This window comes from Ptychodera flava, chromosome 13, assembly GCF_041260155.1.
Source record: "Ptychodera flava strain L36383 chromosome 13, AS_Pfla_20210202, whole genome shotgun sequence".
NCBI classification, from domain to species: domain Eukaryota; kingdom Metazoa; phylum Hemichordata; class Enteropneusta; family Ptychoderidae; genus Ptychodera; species Ptychodera flava.
The window spans coordinates 37566327-37589389 of NC_091940.1; the positions used below are offsets into that span (position 1 = coordinate 37566327).

Consider the following 23063-nt stretch of genomic DNA (forward strand, 5'->3'; position numbering starts at 1 on the left):
AGACATGCTAGGTGTAATGGATGCACACTCTTTCTTTGACTCCAGGAGACAATGCATTCTGCTCTATGGCCATAGGCTAGCATATAGGTGATAATGAAAGCAGAGATAATTTATGCAAAGAAATTATTAAGAAATTAGACAAGTGTAGTTTGTTAGTATAGATGTATATGAGGAGACATGCTAGGTGAAATGGATGCACACTCTTTCTTTCATTCTAGCAGACAATGCACTCTGCTGTATAGCCATAGGTTAGTATATAGGTGATAATTAATTGGAGATAATTTATGCAAAGAAATTAATTAAGAAATGAGATAAATGTAGTTTGTTAGTATGGATGTATATGTGTAAGACATGCTAGGTTAAATGGATGCACACTCTTTCTTTCATTCAAGCAGACAATGCATTGTGCTTTATTGCCATAGGCTAGCTGGGATACCAGATGCTAATTAGAATGGAGATAATTTATGCAAAGAAATTAATTAGTAAATGATGTGTTTGTGTTGATACATGTGCAAAGAGCCTTGTAAGTTTGATTGATGTGCACATGACTTCAAAATATAGGAGGAAAGTGACTTGCAAGTTTTGGCTGCTAGCTTCCACACCATAGTTTTGGCTGCTAGGTTTTGGCTGCTAGCTTCAGCCGAGTCCGGCACGATTGGTTTATCATGTATAACGGCGGCGTTGTACAGGTCAAATGGACAATACTTTGTGTCCAGCGCACACCTTGCTTCATCGCTGGCCGTGATAGCAGTTGCCAGAATTCTTGCTCCAAACGTTCAGCAAATGGCAAGTGACGCGGTTGGCGCTGCAGCAGTCATATCTATGTTGGCATTCAGCGTGTACAACTTCAACCCGTACGGTGTGATCGGAGCTTTGCTGTATGTCGCATCGGGAGTCGTTGGAACGAAAGGAATACTATTCGGTGTGAAACGAGTTGATTGGTTCCACTACCTTCTTATGCTGGGTAATGTGGCTGCAATGAAAGCATTGCAACAGTATGAAACACCGATCTTCTACCGACCAAGGAAATAATTTCTCCTTAGAAGTTGCAGAATTCTACTATGGTTATTGTGGAGGTACTGTGATCCTCCTTGTAAGAGACTTGGATTAACAGCATTGAGACTAAGAAGACATTGCACCAGCACAGACCTTTCAAAAATAATTTTACAACAGTCAAAATATTTATAGTACATGTATCATAGACAGAAGCAAGAGCTACTGTCTATAGTAGTCTATTGATGAAATTCTGGCAACCCTTTTAACATTTTAAATTGAAAAAAATGCCAGTAAATTTTCATTTTAAACGACTTTCTTTCTGAAGTTAAAATTTATAGCAGAAAAAAATAAATTACAGCTATGTGATCTTCTGTTGTATCCTGTTATTGGTGTGCTGTTCTGTCATTCTATCAAGGTATGTCGTGTGTTATTAAAGTACGCCCACACACTGTGATCTAGAGGGGTGCGTGGTATATCATAGGGGTAATGTCTTTATAAGATTGGGTGTACAAAAGATGTCTGTAGCAGCACATGAATGAATAATGAGAAGGGCTTTCAATATTGGGAATAATGACAATCGGACGTATCTGCCGTGAAAATACAGAAATTTTATTCCAGACTTGAAATCAATAAAATCAACAGGAACATGCAAATAAACTGTTTAAGAATTCATAAAGTGTACAGCAGGATAACAAAGTGAATTCCATATCAGCAACATAATGGACATTTGTAGAACCAGAAAGTGTACAGTTATATTTTACAACCATATTTGATGTATTTGCAAACATGACATGATGTAAAATCACAATGTCAAGCACTGGTGATGTTACAGTGATATATGCTGCTGTTGGATTAGTCTAAAATTATTTAATACCTGGAAATCTAAAATGATCTTGAGAGAAACTTTGTACAGAATGTACAAGTTTTTCTCATGAACAGAGTTAAAGGTAGTTTGATTTCACCACAGACCCTAGAAAAAGACAACAACAATAATTAACAGAATTCTTATGAAGGAAAATGCCAGATGAAATACTGATAATAAAAACAGTTGACTACATATCTACTCCTTGAAAAGTTATACTGCACTGGAAATTTTACACTGAATATAGAGCCTTGTTTTTTTCAATTGTTATTACATGAAAACCTACTGATAAATACAATTGACTGTCCAAATCCAATTTGATATTCATAAGGCCCATGCTTTCTGTATGTTGGAATGTTTCTCTCATGAAAACAGACTCCACAGAGGGACTTTGATACATGTGGCTCAAACCAGGTTTGTTTGAAAAAATTAGTCTTGCAATGCTTCATTTCAGACACAGTATCTCTATTCAGAAGAATGACCGCAATCAATGACAGAACACCAAACCTGTTCAAACAATGTTACATGTATCTGCATGTAATAAATAAATACACATTAATATAATTTGTAAAAGATATAATTTGCAGGTTTTGTAAATCTCGTAAAATCTACTCACTACACTTGCAAATAGAAACAGTATGAATCAAAACAAGGAAAAACAAATTTTCTCATGTTTATGCTTGTCTTTCGTCCATGAATATGCAAATCATCATACTCTTGCCATGGCTTACTATGTATGGTCGGATGACACCCTCTCCTTTCACTTGAAAGTATCATGGCAAACTCGCCCATTTCCAATACATCGTGGGCCGCCTTACTTTGTTAGAAATGCTGACAAAATTAACAAAAAGATGACAATATTGATGTTTCCAGAAATATAAAATATCATAATCGCTAGTTTTAACATGATTAACAGTGTCACCTTGAGTATAATTCTTACATCTATAGTAATGACCATAGCAGTATATTTGAATATCTGTTGAGGAAGTGATTATTTCAGTGTTAACCCTTCCAGGGATAACTTTTTGGTATCTTACCAGAGACACCCCTCTGTATAGCAGTAATGGCCAGAGAAGGTTCATTGCCCTAACAGATGCTGATATCAGTGGAAATAGCCAAACCAGTGCCCGGTGTGTTGGTGGTAGGATGTTCTAATATTATCAACCAGACAAAGAATGTTTTGATATCTTTAATCAGCCATGACCCATATTTCAACCATCAGCCATAAGCTAACCCCTGATGCCAACCATCAACTACAGGATGTTCTGACATCAACCGTCAGCAATGTGGTATCAATCACCAGCCATTGGCTTGACTCTGATATCACAATCATCAGTCATAGGGTAGCCTGATATCAACCATCAACCAAAGCATCAATGCACAGTCTGTTCTCAACCATTAGCCCTTGGCTAGTGCCATCAAATTCAGCCACACAATAGTCTGCTGAACCTGTCTTAGCCATTGCACGGTTACTCTACCCCAGTAACCGTGGCCATTGGGTAAGCAATATGATCTGAAACACGGTATCATACATATGAGAAGATGGACAAAAAGTTTACTATCAATACAAAACTACCAAGCTATTAAACGATATATTTGAAATCTGTGAATAAAAATTACACATTTTAATGGAAAATGTTCATATTCTTGGACTTTAATACAATATGATCTGAGAAACTAACGACTCTTACTGGCCAAAGGTGACTCTCAGATCAACAAAATGCCCATGTACTAAAAGCCCATATTCCCTACATAGCTAGCTTTGCATGGAAAGAATGGGTTTGTGCTGAATGAAATCCATTGAAATTGCCAACTTTAGAGCAGAGCATGGTGTCACTATAGAGAGTAGAAGCAAGTCTCCCTTCCACTGTCTACAATGTAATGAACCATAAAACCTGTGATCTAATGGACATGAAGAGAATCTCACTTGTAAGTTTGTCCTGTACAATACCTTTAGGCATCAATGTGTGGATAGCACTTAAAACATAAAAATTAGTATCACTTATACTATATATATAAACTGCTTTCATTCATAGTGTAAATATATCAATGATAAATAGAGCTTGAATGATGCAATAAATTTTACTTTGAATCAGCTACAATTATTATTAACAGATTTACAGGCAGACTACAGATAACTTGTAGACCCACACATTAAACAAAGTCAGTGTTTTTTGACACATTTGCCCTATTGTGGAAAACACACTAACTCTCTACATACGGCATCTGTGAAGGCAAATTTGACTGGACTGTTTAGACTGTTTGAACTAGCGCTGTAGTCGTACAGCGTTACTGGTCTTCACTTAGATCACAGTGTCAGAGGCATATACTGATGCAACAGGTGAATGGCTGGTGGAGTTCCTAAAGGCAAAATGTCAAAGTCCAGTGTTTCATTCTCAATGTTTGTATTAGCCAGAATAGCAAAATTGGGGCCGACTCGCAGCGATTTCGAAGCTGTTATCCAATTGGGTGGCTGAATCTTACCAATATAATGAAAACAATACAAATAGACTCCCTAAGTGGCTGTGAATAGTGACAATCGACCAATCAGATATAATCTTGCAAACACGCTGCGAGTCAGCCGCAAATTGCAGCCAAAGTAGCATCCTACTGTTGACAGTCTTTATACCAACTATCGACTTAAACTCTGTATTGAGGTCTACAAGGACTAAAACATTTGGTATTGAAAATCTCATAAAAGATTTGGATAGAATTAAAACTGTTAAAAAGAATGTCACGTAAGTTTCTACAAATATTTCCACAGATTAGTACACAATATTCTTTCAATCTTATATTCTGCAAGTGTTGAACGCGTTTTGTGTTAATTATGAGGTAATTTTTCTGTAAGTTAATGCTGCAACCGTCATGAAAACTTAAATAAGCAGTCACCATTTGATAATCTCTGCTTTGCCATCCAATTAAAACGAGGTAACACCAAAGGCAGACGTGAATGTGTTCAGAAATGCAACATTTCTTCACCCTAAAATTCAGTATTTCTGAATCCACACTTGCTGTAAATCATTGTTGAGCTCCACAAATATGTAGTTTACCAAACAGTGTACGACAATTCAGTCAAATATGGTAGTGTACTGAAAGACTGAACACTGGTATTACAGTGTCCATGACATACACAGTGTCCGTGACATACACAGTGTCTGTGACGTACACAGTGTCCATGACGTACGCAGTGTCCGTGACCTACAGGAAACAAATCACGATTCCGTGAACAAATGTTGTTTCAGCTTCTGCAATTTCTAGACAAGGTCTGCAACAAACTATGCTGTTGTTATAAAACAACATTTGAAGCTGATATTACATCACATGGAACTCTGCACATAATCCTCACTAAAATTATAGTCACTTCCTACTCAAATCTTACTCTTTATTAGAACTGTTTATCACCTTTAAACATATTTCCCAGTTATCATACCAAGTGCCTGTTAAAATAGCAAACTCTATATAATATGTGGGTAAACTTTTCTCAACTTGGAAAATAAAAATAAAACATTAAATTTGCCCCTACTAAAATAAAAACAATTCTTTTTAAAACAATAATGCATGTTTCCTTGTTAGCAAACAACTTATAAAATTACTCCTGAGACAAATATTCCACAATAACAATCTACTATCTTTCACAATGCAATCTTGTGAGTTTGTGCGAATGTTTCTGAACCTCTGAAGATATTCTTGAAGGGTTCAAATTTTCTGTTGCTAAGTAAAGGGCAAGATAGCTTAATATTGGTTGTCTTCATATTTAGGCTACAAATTCAACATATCTTGACAGCCGCAAATTGCTATGGCAACTGAATGTCATTGGTTAGCATCAGTTTTCAGAATTTCACGCAGCTGTTTTGAGAGAACTTGGAATTAACATGCATGATAAGAGTACAAAATTGGAAATGCACCTAATGTCGAAAAAGATCTTGTCGATGGAGATCTGTATCTATGTTCTTCATGTTTTGTTGTGTGCAAGTAAGCAATATTGTGCATTCTTTCGGCAAAATTATGGCAATCCCACAATGCATTGAGAAGAGATGATCAGAATAGGGTTGATGGGATTGTAGGTTTGTTACGTAACATCACCATCATGCGTGTGCCGTGTTGCTGCTGACAGAAGACAGACAAATTTTGTCTTATTGATAAATTACTGTACATGTTGTTGTAGCTTCTGGTCAGACCTCCTGACATGTGATTTTTGTGATCAACATAAATACTGGCAGATTACCAAATTTGTCATTTATGATGTCATAATTTCAATTTGTCTAGTCAAACATTTTTCAACAGTAATTTTGTGTATCAAGCTATGATTTCAGTAGAAATCAACTCTATAGGGTTACACAAACCCTGGTACACTGTGTGGTCAATCAAATGTCATTCTAATCCATGCTGTAATTTGCAAAGAATGGTCCAAAACTTCCAACAATGCACTGGAACATCACCAAAACCTTCCCAGAATGCCCAGGGCTCCATCTCCACACTTCCCTGCTATATTGCACTTGCAGAACTTCCCTGAATTGAACACTTGAACAACAAAGTAAGTTTTATGAAATATTGAAATTGTTACTTTTTTTCTTGTAAAATGTTACTAATTCTCGCAATTTTAAATTTTAGAACTTCTCATCTGTTTTAATTATGTGCAAATATTTTACAACACTACAACTTCAAAATTAACACAGAGCAGAAGCGATATAAAAGCATTCAAAATATGCAGTGGCAAGAAGAATTGTAACTACTTCTGAACCAAAAAGAAGATAATGCGCATATTGATTGTTTTTGCTGCCAACAGCTTATTGCATTCGGTATAGTCGATCAGCGGAAGCTCTTTGTATTCACTCTCGTAGTCTTCATTACTGAATTCACAGCGGTAGATGACCGGGTTGACCTTCATTTCCCCGAATGGACCCTTGAGCACGATGTAGTACAGATCCATGGTGCTATTACATCCAAGTCTACTCTTCAACACCACTTGGTAACTCATGGTACGCATGTAGGTTTGGCTTGGTTCACGTTGATTGTCGTTGATCCGTGCCTTAATGACCCACTGTTGGTCCAGAGCTGAAAATCGACTTGTTTCATAGTAGAGTCGTGGAATAAAGTCATCCGATCGGTATGGTCTCATCTGCAAGTCTGTAAACAGAAGTGATAAATCAAAATCACAAGAAATGACATATCTGATTTTTTGAGGTTTGCTTTTGACTTTTTTATCCAAACCAAATATTATCAAAGATAACTGAGAAACAGTAAACTTTTTTGGATTCTTCAGACATTTTAGTTTCAGGGTGAGAATTTCTCTGCAATCCAGGAAGCGTCTTTGACTTTTGTTTCAAAAGTTGTATCTGTTAAAGTCATTTGCTTTAATTCAATTCTACATGAAAGCAAAAACTCTTTGAAGGTGTTGGAAAGCATTTTGGTAGGATTTTTGATGACATTTTGGTCTAACTGAAACAATAATATAATTATCTCTCACTGGATACAGTGAAGTTGTAGTCATATGTCATAAATATTCTTCAGCATATCAAAGTTATCTTTTTAATAGTTTGTGGCTTTTGTAATGTAAATATGGAACAACATACATCAGCATTTTGCTTTTACCTGTTTGCATTTGTTACAATCAATGTATCAAGTCAAAAGAGAAATTCAAAATTTGTGGATTTTGTTGTACAGTCAATGCAATTTCATTTCCCTTGGGTGTGAATGCAGGTAATTGTTGACAAATAAAAAATTGCAACACTATAAAATGTGAAGGAAAAACAGTAGAATGTAAAGTTGTTATTGTGAATGCAGCTGAATTTTGAAGAGCGCAAATTCCAATGAACCACCAGGCAAACTGTATCGAAACACAAATGTTTCAAAATGCAGACATGACAATTTTGCAGCAAAGTATTAAAAACATTTAGTTTTATTATATTTATGATTGATTTCCTATAACTTAGAGGCAGACACATAAGACAACAAGATTTCAGCTTTGAGTTTCAAGTAAAACCTAATTTAGATGGCAATGCCACTTTTGGCAAAGTTTGAAATGATATAAATTTGAATATTGTTTTCAATGAGAAAATTGCAGTTATGTACCTGATGTTATATAGTTTTGGCAAACAGGATTGTTTGCTCATGTGGACATAAATATTACTGTCATAGCATAATATTTTATTAAAGATGTAGGTTTTGATAAGAAGACATCAAAGCTGAACGTCTTGCATCCTATGTGAATGGCCATTTGTTGCTTATCAAACAGTTTAAGATGGAACTGAACTGAACTGAAACTGTCATTATTTTTAAGACATACGATTTTCAAATTCTACTTGTTCTTTAGCCCATGTGGAACATGTCTTTGTCCATGAAATACAAACTATTTTTCTGGCGTTGCAGACCAAGTAAGGTAGTATATTCCTCTCAGGTATGAGAATACATATCAGGAGAGTTAGTTTTATAGTTTTATAGGGAGGGGCAAGAGATATCCATCAGTTGCAGTTATCTTGTGGACAAAAATTCACCGTAATTTGGAATGTAAAAAGCAAGAATGAAAACATTTCAGAACTGCTTCATTAAATGTCTAACTCACAGAATTAAAGATGATATGAGCCTGCTAGTACTGGTATAACCCCTATTTTCTCTGCTGCTGATATCAATACAGCAATGGCTTATCGGTCATGTGGACAATGGCTATTAGGTGGCTTTCAGTGACTGGATTAATGGAAAGTAAATTGGTTCATTATAGTCAATGATGGGAGTCAAGTTGTTTTCATTGATGGAACAGATGATGTCAGATGAAGTAAGTTATTGGTTCAAATAATGTCATGAAGTGGTATTAAGTTTATAGTTTGGTTCCACTGTTTAAGGTAGTATGTGCAAAAGTGAAAGACTTGCTGAACTTTCCTCAATGAAACTTTAAACCATTCTTTTAAAAAAAAATTGCGAAATTTTGATGCCGGAAAAAAAAAATCCTGAAATCTACCAATATTTGAAATTCAAAATGGCTGCCACACCATGATAGAAAAAAAAATTCGATTTTCACAAAATTAAGGTGATGTAAATTTTCTTTCCTCAATGAGCTTCAAAATAAGTCCACATGAGAGGTAGATCAGAAAATTTTTTGAGTCAGAAGGTTCTAAAGAAAGTGTATTCTACTTAATGGGCAATAAATTGATTGATAGAAAATTTGGCGGGACGCTACTACAAAATGATTTTAATTTTATCGGTAAGTTAGATATCAGACTATTACCTCAGCCTGTTTTATTGATGTAGAAGATTAGAGAGTTCATTTAAACTAAACATCAATCTTTCAGATACAGCATGTTAGTGGGCTCAGTTTAGTTGGTATGATTATTGTTTTTCAGATTAAATCATTGGATTTCATTTCTGCTGTAGGGTATATAGTTCAATGTTAGGTTAATGTGGGGGATGATCTTTTTGACATAATTAGGTTAGGATGTTAGGTTGCTTCATTGACTTTGTAGGTACTGGTTTAGAAAAAAAAATGCAGCTGTTGCCTACAGTATACCGGTATTAGCTTTTTTCATAAAGGTTGGTAGATGCAGAGTGTTAAGAAGTTCACTGACTTTAATATTGACCAATGGATATTTTTACATTGACTTATTAGCCAGATGATATAAGGGCATGTTGACCTATTGCTATAGGATCTTAGAATGATTCAGTGACCTTTCAGATACATAATTGCTTCAGGTCACTTCACCAGGTACATGATGTTGGATTGGTTTTATTGACTCAGATGATACAGTATTATTTGTATGATTAATAGACTTGGTGGATAACAGCAATTTTGGGGTGATAATTAGGGACTCTTTAAAGAGGGTGGCTGGTACAGTCACAATCTGGCCATGTGTTCTGACCAGTAGAAAAATGTACCAGGTGCATAATTTTTTCTGTGGTGAGGCGTCTTTGCATCATGTTCAGTTAATACTGAGGCATTCAATTTTGATTCCATAGGATTTATTTGATATTGATAATTGTTTTTAAAATATCAGTACAAGCATACATGGGTTTACAAGAATCCTGCATTGTTTTCAGACATGCATCTGTCCAAAATTTTGAAATGAATGGTACTGGTAATTAAAAGGTTATCATTATTTCTAAGTATGACTTTGATCAGAGGGTTTTTAATGTTAATGCTCACATATGTCACCAATATCTTGTGTGAAGAATATTAAAATTTTAGGGATTTTTGTGTAACTGTGACATGGCTGAATTTTTTCACATTTAGTCTTCTTATTTACATTTGTATTTCAATGATACTATGAGATTAACACTGGCTATTATAAGAAATGTATTGACTAAAATAGTGGGTAATTATAAGTTTGACTGAATTAAAGCCCTTTCAGGCATAAGCCCCTGTATGTGGGGGTAGCTCTGGTAAGTTACCAGAAAGTCAGGCCTGAAAGGGTTAAAGAGCTATCACAAATTCAGTTTGACGCTTGATAAATGGTGAAGACAGAGGTTACAAGTGTGTAGCAATTTTATATTCTTTATGGACTCTTGAGGTTATATTTAACTAGTTAAGTATATTGTCATAATAGATTAACAGAAACGTATAGTAAAGATCAGACAAAGTTTTGATATTAGAGCTAATATATCCAGGCACTCATTTTACAAGCTGCAAGCTTGAAGTACTGGATAGATTAAACAACACTTTAGTTGTTTCAGAAATCAATGGGCAGAATGTATTACCTTACTTGGTCACTGAATGTCTTCTTTTTGGCAAACCAAAGTTTTGTTGTTCCACTGGGCAACTAACTTACAATTATGTCTGTATGGGCGGAGATGAACGTTCTTTTAGCTGTTAGGGCATCTCAGGATGTTTTCTAACATGCATTTTAGCATTTTGTCCACCTGGCAATTCAAAATGTTGTAATATTTCAAAGGTCCGCAAAAAAATATTCTTTTTTAATATTTCTTGGTTCATTAGAAAAATAAAAGGTGAACAAATGAACATGTCGCTTCTGGCTGCTTGACATTCACTAAAATGTCAATTTGATTGATCAAAAGTTTTCAACTAATTAGCCTATGCTATACTCCTTTCATTTGAACAGGTTTGCGTCATCTTGGACAGAGAAGATACAATTGATCGATGCCGAAATTAGAATGACAACAAATAGGAAGAAATGTTTTCTTTTCAGTTGCAACAACTGTTCATGGACACCGTCAATCTCCAATCTCTCTCCCCTACACTAAATTAAGTAATTTTTCTTTCAGATTTAAGTTTTTCATCCCTAATTAACACATTTAAGTCATTATGCCAGACACTTTATGTAAAAATTACGCTTTGACAATCCATTCTAAATTCTTGGTACTGATTCAGGTTCCCTTAAACTCTAATTCTGTATATTCACAATTCTTAGTTCCGATATGTAACTCTAAATCTTCACCTTGCTTTGCACACCTAAGTTATTTTCCACGATGTAAGCTTCTCAATCACTATCCTAAACTAAAACAAGAATGAAGATTTAAACTTTGGGGATGTATTTGTGAATTTCAGTTGATATCAATCATAGGAGATGAATATAAGGATCTCCTATGCTTGATAAAACTTTATCCTTGACTGATATTCACAAGCACATCCCTCAAGTTTAAATCTCCATTCTAAAATTTTCAATTCTACAAAATCAAAACCTTATCCAAAAATTACCAATCATTATTATGAAAGTTTTCAGTTTTAATAATAATCTGGACTAATACTGCTCTGTTAATGTCTCTGTATTACCAATTCTGAATCTGAACCCTATCCTGACAAAATTCCATATCACTTTCAGGTGAATTGACGATCAGTATCTCTAATCTACATTTAAACTTCTTCAATTCTCTACCATTATCACTATTTCTCCACTTTAAAATCTCAATCCTATTTGCTGCATTTAAAATTACAACACCTCTTCTAAGTTTTATATTCTCTATCATTAATACCTAATGTCAACTCAAACATTCATCACTTAAATTTACAATAGCTGTTACTTTCATATTTTCATTATATGTTTTCTTCAAAGTATTTTTTTTCTTTACTACTTCCTAAAGTATTAAATCTATCAATTAGTGCACTGTATAACATGTACAACATTATTGTTGACAAATGAGTGCTAGCCAGGACTACAATTCAGTTGTAAACAATAGGGTTGAACAGTACATATATAGGCCATAATGATAAGTTAAACACAAGCCATTTAATCTGCAAGTTGAACAAGAATCTGTATTTTACAGCCTGAACAAACATACAAACATAAGACGTTTAAAGTTATTACTTATAGTCGATTGTAAGATTTCTGTAATTTTGGCTTATCTCAATAAGTTTCTTTCACCTTTTTTGCCCTCTTTCTCATTACAACTTTTTCTATTCATATACATATTGGCATTTGTGATTTTATCAAATTTTAAGAATAAATATGATTGTTTAACATTTTCCTCCTTCCTTCTTTGCAATACTCTATCATTCTCCCCGAGTTCTAAACATTTATCCTAAACTAAAAGATAATCCATTTAGTTCTCTTATATCTTTGATGCTAGATCTTTACCCTGACACTTTTTGTATCACTATTCATTATAATGCTAAACTGTCACTCTACACTGACTATCCTCCCAAATATTCCCTAAATCTTGGCCTGAACTTTGTATTCTTCATATTCAAAATTTTCACTTCTAAGTCAGTGAATATCATGAACTGAAATTCTAAATCACTTCCTTAAAAGCCCACTGACCTACTTAAGTATACATAGGAGAGAAAGTATTGGAGACTGAGGATTAACTTACGGGGGAGACTTGATAAAACTAAATGCAATCTAAAATAGTGTTTAACCTTTGTGAAAATCTTCATCTTTGGTTCAGAATAAAGCAAAACTCTACAAACTCTGTTCCTAAATTCTATCTTTCCTTCGGGTTTACACATCTGATTAATGGCAAATTAAACATTTAATTTTACACGGTTGAAAATTTGCTTATGTTCAATGTCTAATACAATGGTTTGTATTTAAATTACAACAGTACTTTTAACTCTTTCAGTACTCTTTCCATATTCAGAAATACTTTGTCAAAAGTTATGTCATTAAATCAAATTTATCATTTAAATAATAATAACAATATCATGTTGTCAGGAAAACTGATGTTAACATTAAGTTTGGAAGAACCAATAATGCATAATCAATATGAATTCAAAAATTTCTCATAGAAACATAATATTTAGCTATTCAAGAAGCAAATTCTTGTGGGGTTCTTTGTAAAATTTAAAGGGGATGATTGTCAACGTTTTCAATTCATTATGCAATTGCTCCTACGCAAAAAGTAAATTGATCTAATGTAGTGCATCTGCATCCTTAATTATCAGCCACCATCAAAATTTTCTCAGAAAGATAATGCTCTTCCTCTTCCAAAGCAAATTTCATGAAAGGACTTGCACACTGGTGACCATGCTCTCAATTGGCTCCGATATGTCATATCCTAGGCATGCTATATCCTCCTAAATCTCCTAAAAGAGTCAGTAATTTTGTCAAGCTATGAAGAAATTCACATGAGATGGTTGCCAGTCCCATATGCACCTTGAAATCTGGCAACTGCTGTCCTCCCCTACGGTATCTTATAAGATTCTTATAAGAAACTAACTTTTTTACATAGATAGATTATTACATTTACCAATTCGTTTCTAAAATACTTACAAGAATCTTATAAGATTCTTATAAGAATCATAAGAAGGTTTCGCTTTGTCAATTAGAAATGTGTCCACAGAATGAATAATTGCTAATTTATCACAATTGGACATATCTGAAGTGGATCATCCCTACGTACAACTTTTCACATATATTACAAGCTACATGAATAATGTTCTCTAAGTATCTTTGAATTAAAAATAAATAAAGTATTCATGAAACCAGGAAATTTCTACTTGTAGAACATGAACTAAGTCTTTCAAAATTGAATAGATCCTGATGAGATTTTATTATTTGTATTAGAATGATTGTGAAAAAAATCTGTGTTGAATATATTTGTAAATCAAACATGCAGTTTGAGCAGTGGTGTCAATAGTTGGAGAACTGTTGGTATTTTGAAAGTGCTTCTGTGGAGTATTGGAGTATATAATTAAACAATGCAACTGTTGTTCTCATGCCAATTCACTATATGAACAAACATGCGTTATCACAATTATCACTTTTTTCTAATGTGACCCAAGTTCTACTGATCAATAAATTGAAAACTACTAGCAAATTTCTAGGTACCATAACATTTAACAGATGGGCAGGACAAAGGAATATACAACTTAACTGCTACACCCATATGTTCCACTAATACTGACAGCAAATCAACTTTCTGGACTGTTTCAGAGATGGCTCTTGATATACAGACAATGAATTTATGGCAACGAGTGGATTATTGGATCACATTAAGGTGATAAATCAAGTTGCCCATTTACAATCATAATGGTAGTTCTTTTACCAACTGTGAAAGTAACAATTTTGTACATGCCCAACTAATGGTAATAGCCTTGAAAATACTGATCAAAAGCCCATGTGACGTGCCATGACGCACACGAATTGCCTGTGACACAAACAAATTTTCCAGTTTATATGTAAAGATATAGGGTAGATGCAAAGAATTTTGCAAAATTCCTTAAATTGACGTAGAGTTTCAAGAAATACATGTTTGTTAAAGGGCACACTGATCCCCCGATAATAAAATGGGGCTGTATTCCTGCAAAAATTTGAATTTTTGCTAAACAAGGAACAAAATCTGTTTAAAAAGTTCTCTCTTAATAGTTTTGGAGAAAGAAAAAATTTTAAGAATGGCAATGGGGTATTCATACCACATCATATTTTGAAACAATGCGGGTTGCATAGAATATTACACTCCCTTTGAGCTATTCGTTTGACAAAATTTGTACATCTGAATAATACATCGTTGATGACACAGTCCCCACTTGTTAATGTTACTTTGATTACAAGTCCTCAGAGAGGATAGAGTCCTCTTCATTAATTAGGTCTGTGATAAAAATACTTTGATACAGATGGCACTCAATGGCCAAGAATGAGTTCCATGGTGATGAAAACATAAAACCAATGTAGGCCACCATCCTTCCTAAAGTTCATAAAATGTATGTATAAAATGTATATAATATGTATTACATAAGTCAATGTCCATGTACCAACTTTGAATAAGATCAGTTGAGACTTGCCAGAGTTATGGCTCTCGACATGAAACAACCATAACAAAATTGCCACCATGTGGCCATATTTGACCACCTCGTGAAACCAATCGACATACATAATAAATAAGTCAATGTCCTTGTACCAACTTTGAATGATACATGTCTGAGTTATGGTTCCGGACATGTAAAAATCGGAAAAACAAATGGCCACATGGCGGCCATATTGGATTGTATCACAAAACAAATCAATGTGCATATGTATGACATAGGTCAATGTCCTTGCACTAAGTTTGAATAAAATTGGTGAATAAAATTGTACGTGTCCAAAGGACGTGAACAAATTGTAACAAAATGGCTGCCATGCAGCCATGTTTGATCATATCATGAAACAAATTGACGTACATATGTATGACATAGGTTAATGTCATTGTACAAACTGTGAATAAAATCGGTTAAGATATGCCTGAGTATTATGGCTCTGTACATGAAAAAATCGTAACAAAATGGCCACACGGCAGCCATATTGGATCATATAACAAAACAAATTGACATGCATATCTATGACATTGGTCAATATCCTTGTACCAACTTTGAAAAAAATTGGTTGAAACATGTCTGAGTTATGGCTCTGTACATGACAAAATCATAATAAAATGGCTGCCTAGCGGCCATGTTGGATCGTATCACAAAACAAATCGACGTGCATTTGTATCACATAGGTCAATGTCCTTGTACCAACTTTGAATAAAATCGGTTGAGATATGTTTGAGTTATGGCTCAGTACATGAAAAAATTGTAACAAAATGGCCACACGGCAGCCATATTGGATCGCATCACAAAACAATTGTGCGCATATCTATTACAGTGGTCAATATCCTTGTACCAACTTTGAAAAAAATCGGTTGAAACATGTCTGACTTATGGCTCTGTACATGAAAAAATCGTAATAAAATGGCCGCCTTGCGGCCATATTGGATTGTATCACAAAACAAAGTGACGTGCATATCTATGACATTGGTCAATGTCCTTGTACCAACTTTGAATAAATTCAGTTGAAACATGTCTGAGTTATGGCTTTGTACATGAAAAAATCGTAATAAAATGGCCGCCTGGCAGCCATATTGGATCGTATCACAAAACAAATCGACATGTCTATCTATGACATTGGTCAATGTCCTTGTACCAACTTTGAATAAAATCGGTTGAAACATGTCTGAGTTATGGCTTTGTACATGAAAAAATCGTAATAAAATGGCCGCCTGGCGGCCATATTGGATCGTATCACAAAACAAATCAACGTGCATCTGTATGACATATGAAGTAATCCTTGTACCTAGTTTGAATAAAATCGCTCCTTGCATCTCTGAGATATCTGCGTGAACGGACGGACGCACACACGCACGCACGCACGCACGCACGGACGCACACACGCACGGACATGACCAAACCTATAAGTCCCCCCGGACGGTGTCCGTGGGGACTAATAATATATGGCTCAGGAAATGAACGAGACAAAATTATAAGGTTTCCTGGTGACCATATTGCAATTTATCTAAAACACATTGAAGTCAAATGTATGTCATTGTACTCTGTCCTTGTAACAAGTAAATTCAACTACTTTTTGAGGTCAAAATACTATTTTCCAGATATCATTTTTACAAGATAACATTTTACTTATCACTTTTATGATCTCATGACTGACAATTTGGTGATTTTTGAAAATCATGTGTAGCTTCTTAATTTTTCTGGACTTTCCACGACTCAATTTCATTCTAAAGGACTTTCCAGGTAGCTTTGAAATTGAAGGATTTTCACACTTTCAAGGAGTGTATGGACCCTGAATAAATTTATGGTTACAGCAAGTTCTCCTCATTTCAAATTTGAATATTAAGTCGGGCATGTCTGAAAAATGGCTGCAGATGCATACACAGATGAGCATACATAAAACACACTTAGCCAAACTGTAAGTCTCCCGCCCAGACTATGTGAACAGGGACTGCTATAAGTTCTTTGAGTTAATAAATCATTTGTATTGAGATGTGTTTTGGCAGGACTTGAAAAAATTTGAAAGATGTACTGGTATAATTTTCTCACAATTTGAATCTTAATCAAATTACCTACAAGATCGACAAAGTAAGAGTTGGTGACATTAGACATATAAACTTAGTTGAGCAGAAAGGTGACAGAAAGCGGATAATGAGTGACAATAATGATCATCAACAATAACCTTCATGATGACTAAATCACCATCTTTACCATTCTCTAATGTTTCATTGTCCATTTTAGGTCTAGTTTGCAAACAAGTAGGTATACATTAATGGTTCTTCCAACAAATCGTCAAATTTGTTACAAAAATGTTTGGTTTACGAAGGTACATGTCATTATTATTTTTCAAAGTCCGACAATTAATTGAGATATCCATCTAATATTTTGGTCACAGCATAGTGATGATACTTTTACACTAATATGAATTGTTATTCATTCATGGAATATGCATAAAGATTTACAAGCTGAGTTCAACACCTCTTGTTCATAATCTAAAATGTTTCAATATATGTAAACGTTTCTTAAAGTAATGGCAGCAAAAGTTGTCTGGTCATAATTGTAGCTAGTTAAGACAATTTCAGCATAAATTCCATCGTCCACTCAGAATTGTGGCCCAGGTGACATTCTGATTGCATGGGGAAAGTTGACTCTGGTACTCATGTTCAAATTAAATTTGCTGTGAGACAAGTTCAATTTGTCTAAAAGCATGAAAGATTTCCTTTGACTTTAATATTATCCTTTGTAGTTTCATAAAAAGTTGAAACAAAGCCTGTTAAAATCTATACTGTGTGTTCCACAATTGCACTGTCTGGAAAACACTTGAGAAATACTCATTCACAACAGGGAAAACAATGACAGTAAAACTGCTTTCGTAACAGTTTCTACTTGTGGTGAGATTTTGAAAGATAAAGATATTTGCAGCATAAATTTACAACCAGCCATGTGAAACAAGTTGAACATTGTATAATTTACAGATCAACAATTGTCAGTATAGTGCTCAACACTGCACATGATGTTTTCTCTTGATTGTCAGACAATGTTGATGATTTTGATGTACAAGTATTATATGATATTTTGTTATCATAATTTTGAAGGTTTGTTAACAGTATGCAAATGAAGTCTTGGTCTTTGATGTTGCATCTTTTCAGCATGTTATGTTTCAAATTGTAAAGGAACAAATGCAGTACACATCCTTAATTTCCTAACGACCAATTTCTGATATGTTTAAAAGGTTACAATAATAATTGAGCTGTATGGAAGCAAAAATTCAGTCACAACATTCAATTTCATACATTTTTTCTTTTAGGTTGAGGATACCATCAATAACAGTTGTCACACTTGTACTTAAGGCGATACCGAAGGATTCAAATTGCTAAGCAACGGTTGCTAAGGGTAATTTCCAAAATCAATCAAAATGCAAAGTTTTCATGGTTTTCTTTGCAAAGTAAAGATTTATAGAACCATACAATTCCAAAAGATGCAGGTTTGTCGCGTGATTGATCAGTGATGTCACTCATATACAAATTTTCACAGCTCTATTTTAAAATGTTTCAGCTTCTACAAATTTGCACACTATTTTCCAAAATTTCAGAATGTAACACATGAGATACCTGTTTAGAGCCACCAGCATGGATTAGGGTATCTGTTCAAGTAAAAATGATTTTTGAACAGGAAAATATCTACTGTGTCATTTTGTGAAATTTTGAAGGGTTTTACGGTGATATCTTATAAACTGTCTGGAATTTTTAGAAACACATGCTTATCTATATTCTCACCTAGGACTTCAATAATCCTACAAAAAATCAGCTAAATTGGTTTACAATTGACAGAGTTGAAAGATTTTGAGCATTTTCAAAATACCAGGAGTCGGATATCCACAGAAAACAACGGAACGGTAATATTTTGCATGTGCAAAAGTGCGCGTTTGGAACGTTGCCAGCGATAGCAACGACGCACACTTTGAATCCTTCGGTATTGCCTTAACTCACAGATTTCCATGTGGTAGGTGCAATTTGTTTTGTGAGCAGGATGTGCTTTTTCCTTTCCATATACATGGCATTATTTTTTGGTGTCATGATCCAAGGTCTATTTATGCTTCTTTCTTATTTTTCGTTGTCTTATGCTTTCTACTCTTTCCACCAATTCATTGTGTTTGGGAATTTTTCTTCATGTAAATACAAGCTTTTGACTGGAATCTTCAAACAAAACTTCAGATCAGTATGTTAACCTCTTTTCATTTATAGGAATTTTTCTTCATGTGAATACATGGTTTTAACTGGAACCTTCAAACTTCAGATCAGTAAGTCTAAGCTTCTTTTCCTTTATTGGTAATAATTTTGCACTAAGAAGGTACTGTCTGCTTTACAGTTAAGACAGTTGCAGCTGTTGAGCTCCAAATATTTTCAAACTCAGTTTTTCTACAGAATACTGATTTTGGATATTGTGAGACCATGTTTCTAATTGACCATGCTTACTGTTAAGATTCACCCTGTGATGATTGCTTCCACACGATCCAATTAATATTTAGTGTAGCTTTAGCAAAGATGGTACAAAGATGGAAAGTGGGAGGAAAGCTGCAATTGGGAAATAATCTTGTGCATGATGTGTTTGGCAAACCATACACAGATGGAAAGCCTTACAAATGGTACTTATGGACCTCTTTGAAGTTTTGACTCTACAAATATTTGACATTGAAGAAAGAGTCTGAGATGAGTTTATGTTCATTGAAAAGATCCGTAACTCATACTTTTGGTAATCACCAAACTGGTACCATTTTGTAATCTCTTCAGCTGCTAAATTTACATTCAAACTATTAATCATCAAATATTAATCCGCAGATAACCCATTCCTTGGAAGGTTGGAATGCAACAATTAGGATAAATATGAGTCAAACTTACCCCTCATCAGAATGTCACTTTTCCAACAACGTAATTCTAACATTTGTTAAACAAAAACACAGTTGTTATGGTCGTCTGAATAACAATTCATACATAGTTGATGATCTGGTTGTTATAAGCCAGCATTTGTGTATTTTACATACAGTATCATGAATTTTGACAAAGATCAACAGAAATACGTGACCATTGAGTGACTTAAGAGTCAAGTAATGATTTCAAAAACTGAGTTTTCCTTTATCATCTGATACTATCGGTCTTAACTTCTCTAGCTGTGATTGAAATTGCTTCAGTTCTCAAGTAACTTGTACAATAATTTCTCCCTGTTTTAAAGTTGTACTATACTAGTTTGGTTATAAATGCTGCATTAAGATAGAGGTGTGTTTTAGGGTTATAGAATAAGTTTTATCTATTGGTCAACTCAAATAATAAACAAAAAATGTTAATGTCTGTATGAATGAAAAGGGAAATTGGGTTTTTGAGAGAGGGTTGACTTTGCCTGGTTTTCATTGGAGTTTGTCTCCAACATTGGAGGAATGTTTTGCCACTCACACGCACTCATGCACACATAAACAAGTATGTTATAACCTGAATCCTGAGTATATTGCATGGTGGAATTTCTTGCCATTTGGTTCGGTTCAGATAAAAAAAAAGAAAAATCAAAAAAGGAAAAAATTGAAAAATAAAAAAACTAAAAAAAAGAAAAAAAAGAAAAAAAACGTAAAAAAAAAACAAAAGTAGAGATCTCACTACAGTATTAACCATTCAATGATATCTTCTCAAAGGACAGGAGGCTGAATATATGGCTGTATACTTTCATCTCCTCTGCACGATTTTGGTCTATGGTTTGCAGGGCCTCCATGATTTCAGCCCCGCTCTTTTTTGGGCGACAGCACTGCTGCTCGTGATCCTTTAGTTCATGATATGGTCCGCACCATGTACAGCCAATGCGCTGATACTTGCAATTTGTCAACCTAGTTAATAGTTCCAGGTAGTCAATATACAGGATGGTAATCAGGATTAGATCACTAACATCATCATTATGGAAGGCAAATTACACTTCAATGGGAAAAATGACACTGTACAGGAAACAGAAAATTGTTCTATCTACGGCAATAACGATGGTCTATGGTACCCTACAGCAGTTAACCATGGTCAGTATCAACCTCTTGTATTTCTTCTAGGTTCTTCTCTCTGAATGATAACCTTCTGATCAACTTACTGTGTTCTCTCAATACAAACACATTTGCACAGCAGTGACAACCATCAGGGAATAAACACCTTTGATATTAGCAGAAATGTATAAAAACTTGAATTGAGAAAATGACTTACAAATCAAGAGACAATCTGACATGATACACACTTTTCAAAAAACAGAAAGCTATATTCCAAATTAGAAATTTTGATTATAACTTGTTTACAGAGCAATATAAAGTAAGATTATACATTCATTTTTAACTAGTAAAATTTCTATTTTACTTAATTCTCACACTGACTTGAACTTTCATTCTTAAAGGTATGGTCAAAATTTATTTTGACAGATAAATTCATATCACCAACAATAAATTGGTTTGGGTTTATATAAATATAAACTATACATAAGATTAACTTTATGTGCACAAGTATACAGATATTTCCTTAACAAAGTTGTGTACAAATATCTGCCTGTATAGACATTACATTATGATGTTATGTCACATATCTTTCCGAGCTGGCCACTTCCTGAAAGGACCAATAATTGAAACATGTGCATGATATATGAAACTTGATTATTAATCCATTAACCTCACAACTTAAGTCCTAGGTAATTATCCCCAAATTCTTATGAAGTAATTTATGATTTGAACTTTCAAGTCCCTACAAATATCTTCCTATAAATAGAAAGTTATGAGCAACAAGTGCAGTATATTATGGTATATTAGACACAATACCGCACCTCAGGAAAGTCACAATATTTTAATTATTTTGGATTGGAACTCATAAACTACAAAGTCAAAGCTGTCAGCAAATTTGCATATATACCTCAAAACAGAAGAATAAATGTAGCCTCCACCCTTTTCAGAAGAAATATTGTCTGTCATGCACATGCTTTAATTATCAGTGGCCTGGAAGAAGACATCACTTCTCTGTTTGCATTAAAAAATCACAAATTTTTGGTTAGTTTCTGCCCATAGTTGTTTTGATACCACAAATTTTATGAACACACAAGGAATCTTATCATTGTGTTGTAACCAAACAAAACAAACTTCAATGTTAAAGGGGATGGATTTTGTTCATAGCTGCTATACAATTTCTTGACCCACCTGATTACATGAACATTCTTTGCAGAATGTTCATCTATGAATTTTTATTCTAGTATTTTTTTGTAGTTTTGTTTTGTTGGTTTTTGTTTTTGATATTAAAGAAGATAATGCAGAAAGTAGTGTATCTTAATTGCAGAATAAATTTTCTGAGATGATTTTGGAAAGTTTAATATGGCTGCTATTGCCATTATTTGCATAAACTGGTTCATTTTGAGTCTCTGACGAGCTCAGTAAGTTACTGTATTACTCCCCTCAAAATAAATACGCAGGTTTGTTCACTTGAATTATTTTAACCATATGTTGTTGGCAGAGACACACAGTACGACATGAACATGTACACACAGTGCTATGACCTACGACTACCTGTACACATGCACTAACATTCAGACAAGGTATAAACTCATACATAGTTACTACACATAACAATTAAAGTCAAATGTATGTACATGAAACATACACGCACTTACGCTGAAGACTTAAACAGTCCAGGTCATTTCAGAAAATAGGCAATTCACTAACATAATGTCCTCTAAAATGTTTCCAAAGATTAGCTATGCCATCGGGAGTGCACCATTGGGGAAATTTCACATGGTCCAAGGTCATATCCATTGGACAAAAGCTTAAAAACATGGCCAAAAATTGCCAATCCCATTTCATCCACATGATGATTGACCTACGTATGACAATTGTGTATCAGTAAAATGTAATCCTATTGGCGATTGGCAAATTTTCTAGAATACATTATAATAATGAGTTGCCAAATTTGGAAATGACCAAAACTATTAAGGTGACTGTTGTGACCTAAGTCACATACAAAAAAAATT

The 23063-nt window shown here is 34.3% G+C and overlaps 1 protein-coding gene across 1 annotated transcript in view; it reads right to left on the minus strand.

Annotated features, from left to right (window-relative positions):
* Positions 1 to 1584: 1584 nt before the first annotated feature.
* Positions 1585 to 23063, minus strand: part of LOC139148369 (zinc finger TRAF-type-containing protein 1-B-like) — a 38295-nt gene continuing 16816 nt past the window's right edge. Inside the window, exons 3-4 of the mRNA XM_070719793.1 lie at positions 20699 to 20910; positions 1585 to 6985 (exon numbers count right to left, since the gene is read on the minus strand). Of these exons, the coding sequence (XP_070575894.1) occupies positions 6588 to 6985; positions 20699 to 20910 (610 nt within the window). The 3' untranslated portion in view covers positions 1585 to 6587. The remainder of the gene's footprint in view (positions 6986 to 20698; positions 20911 to 23063) is intronic.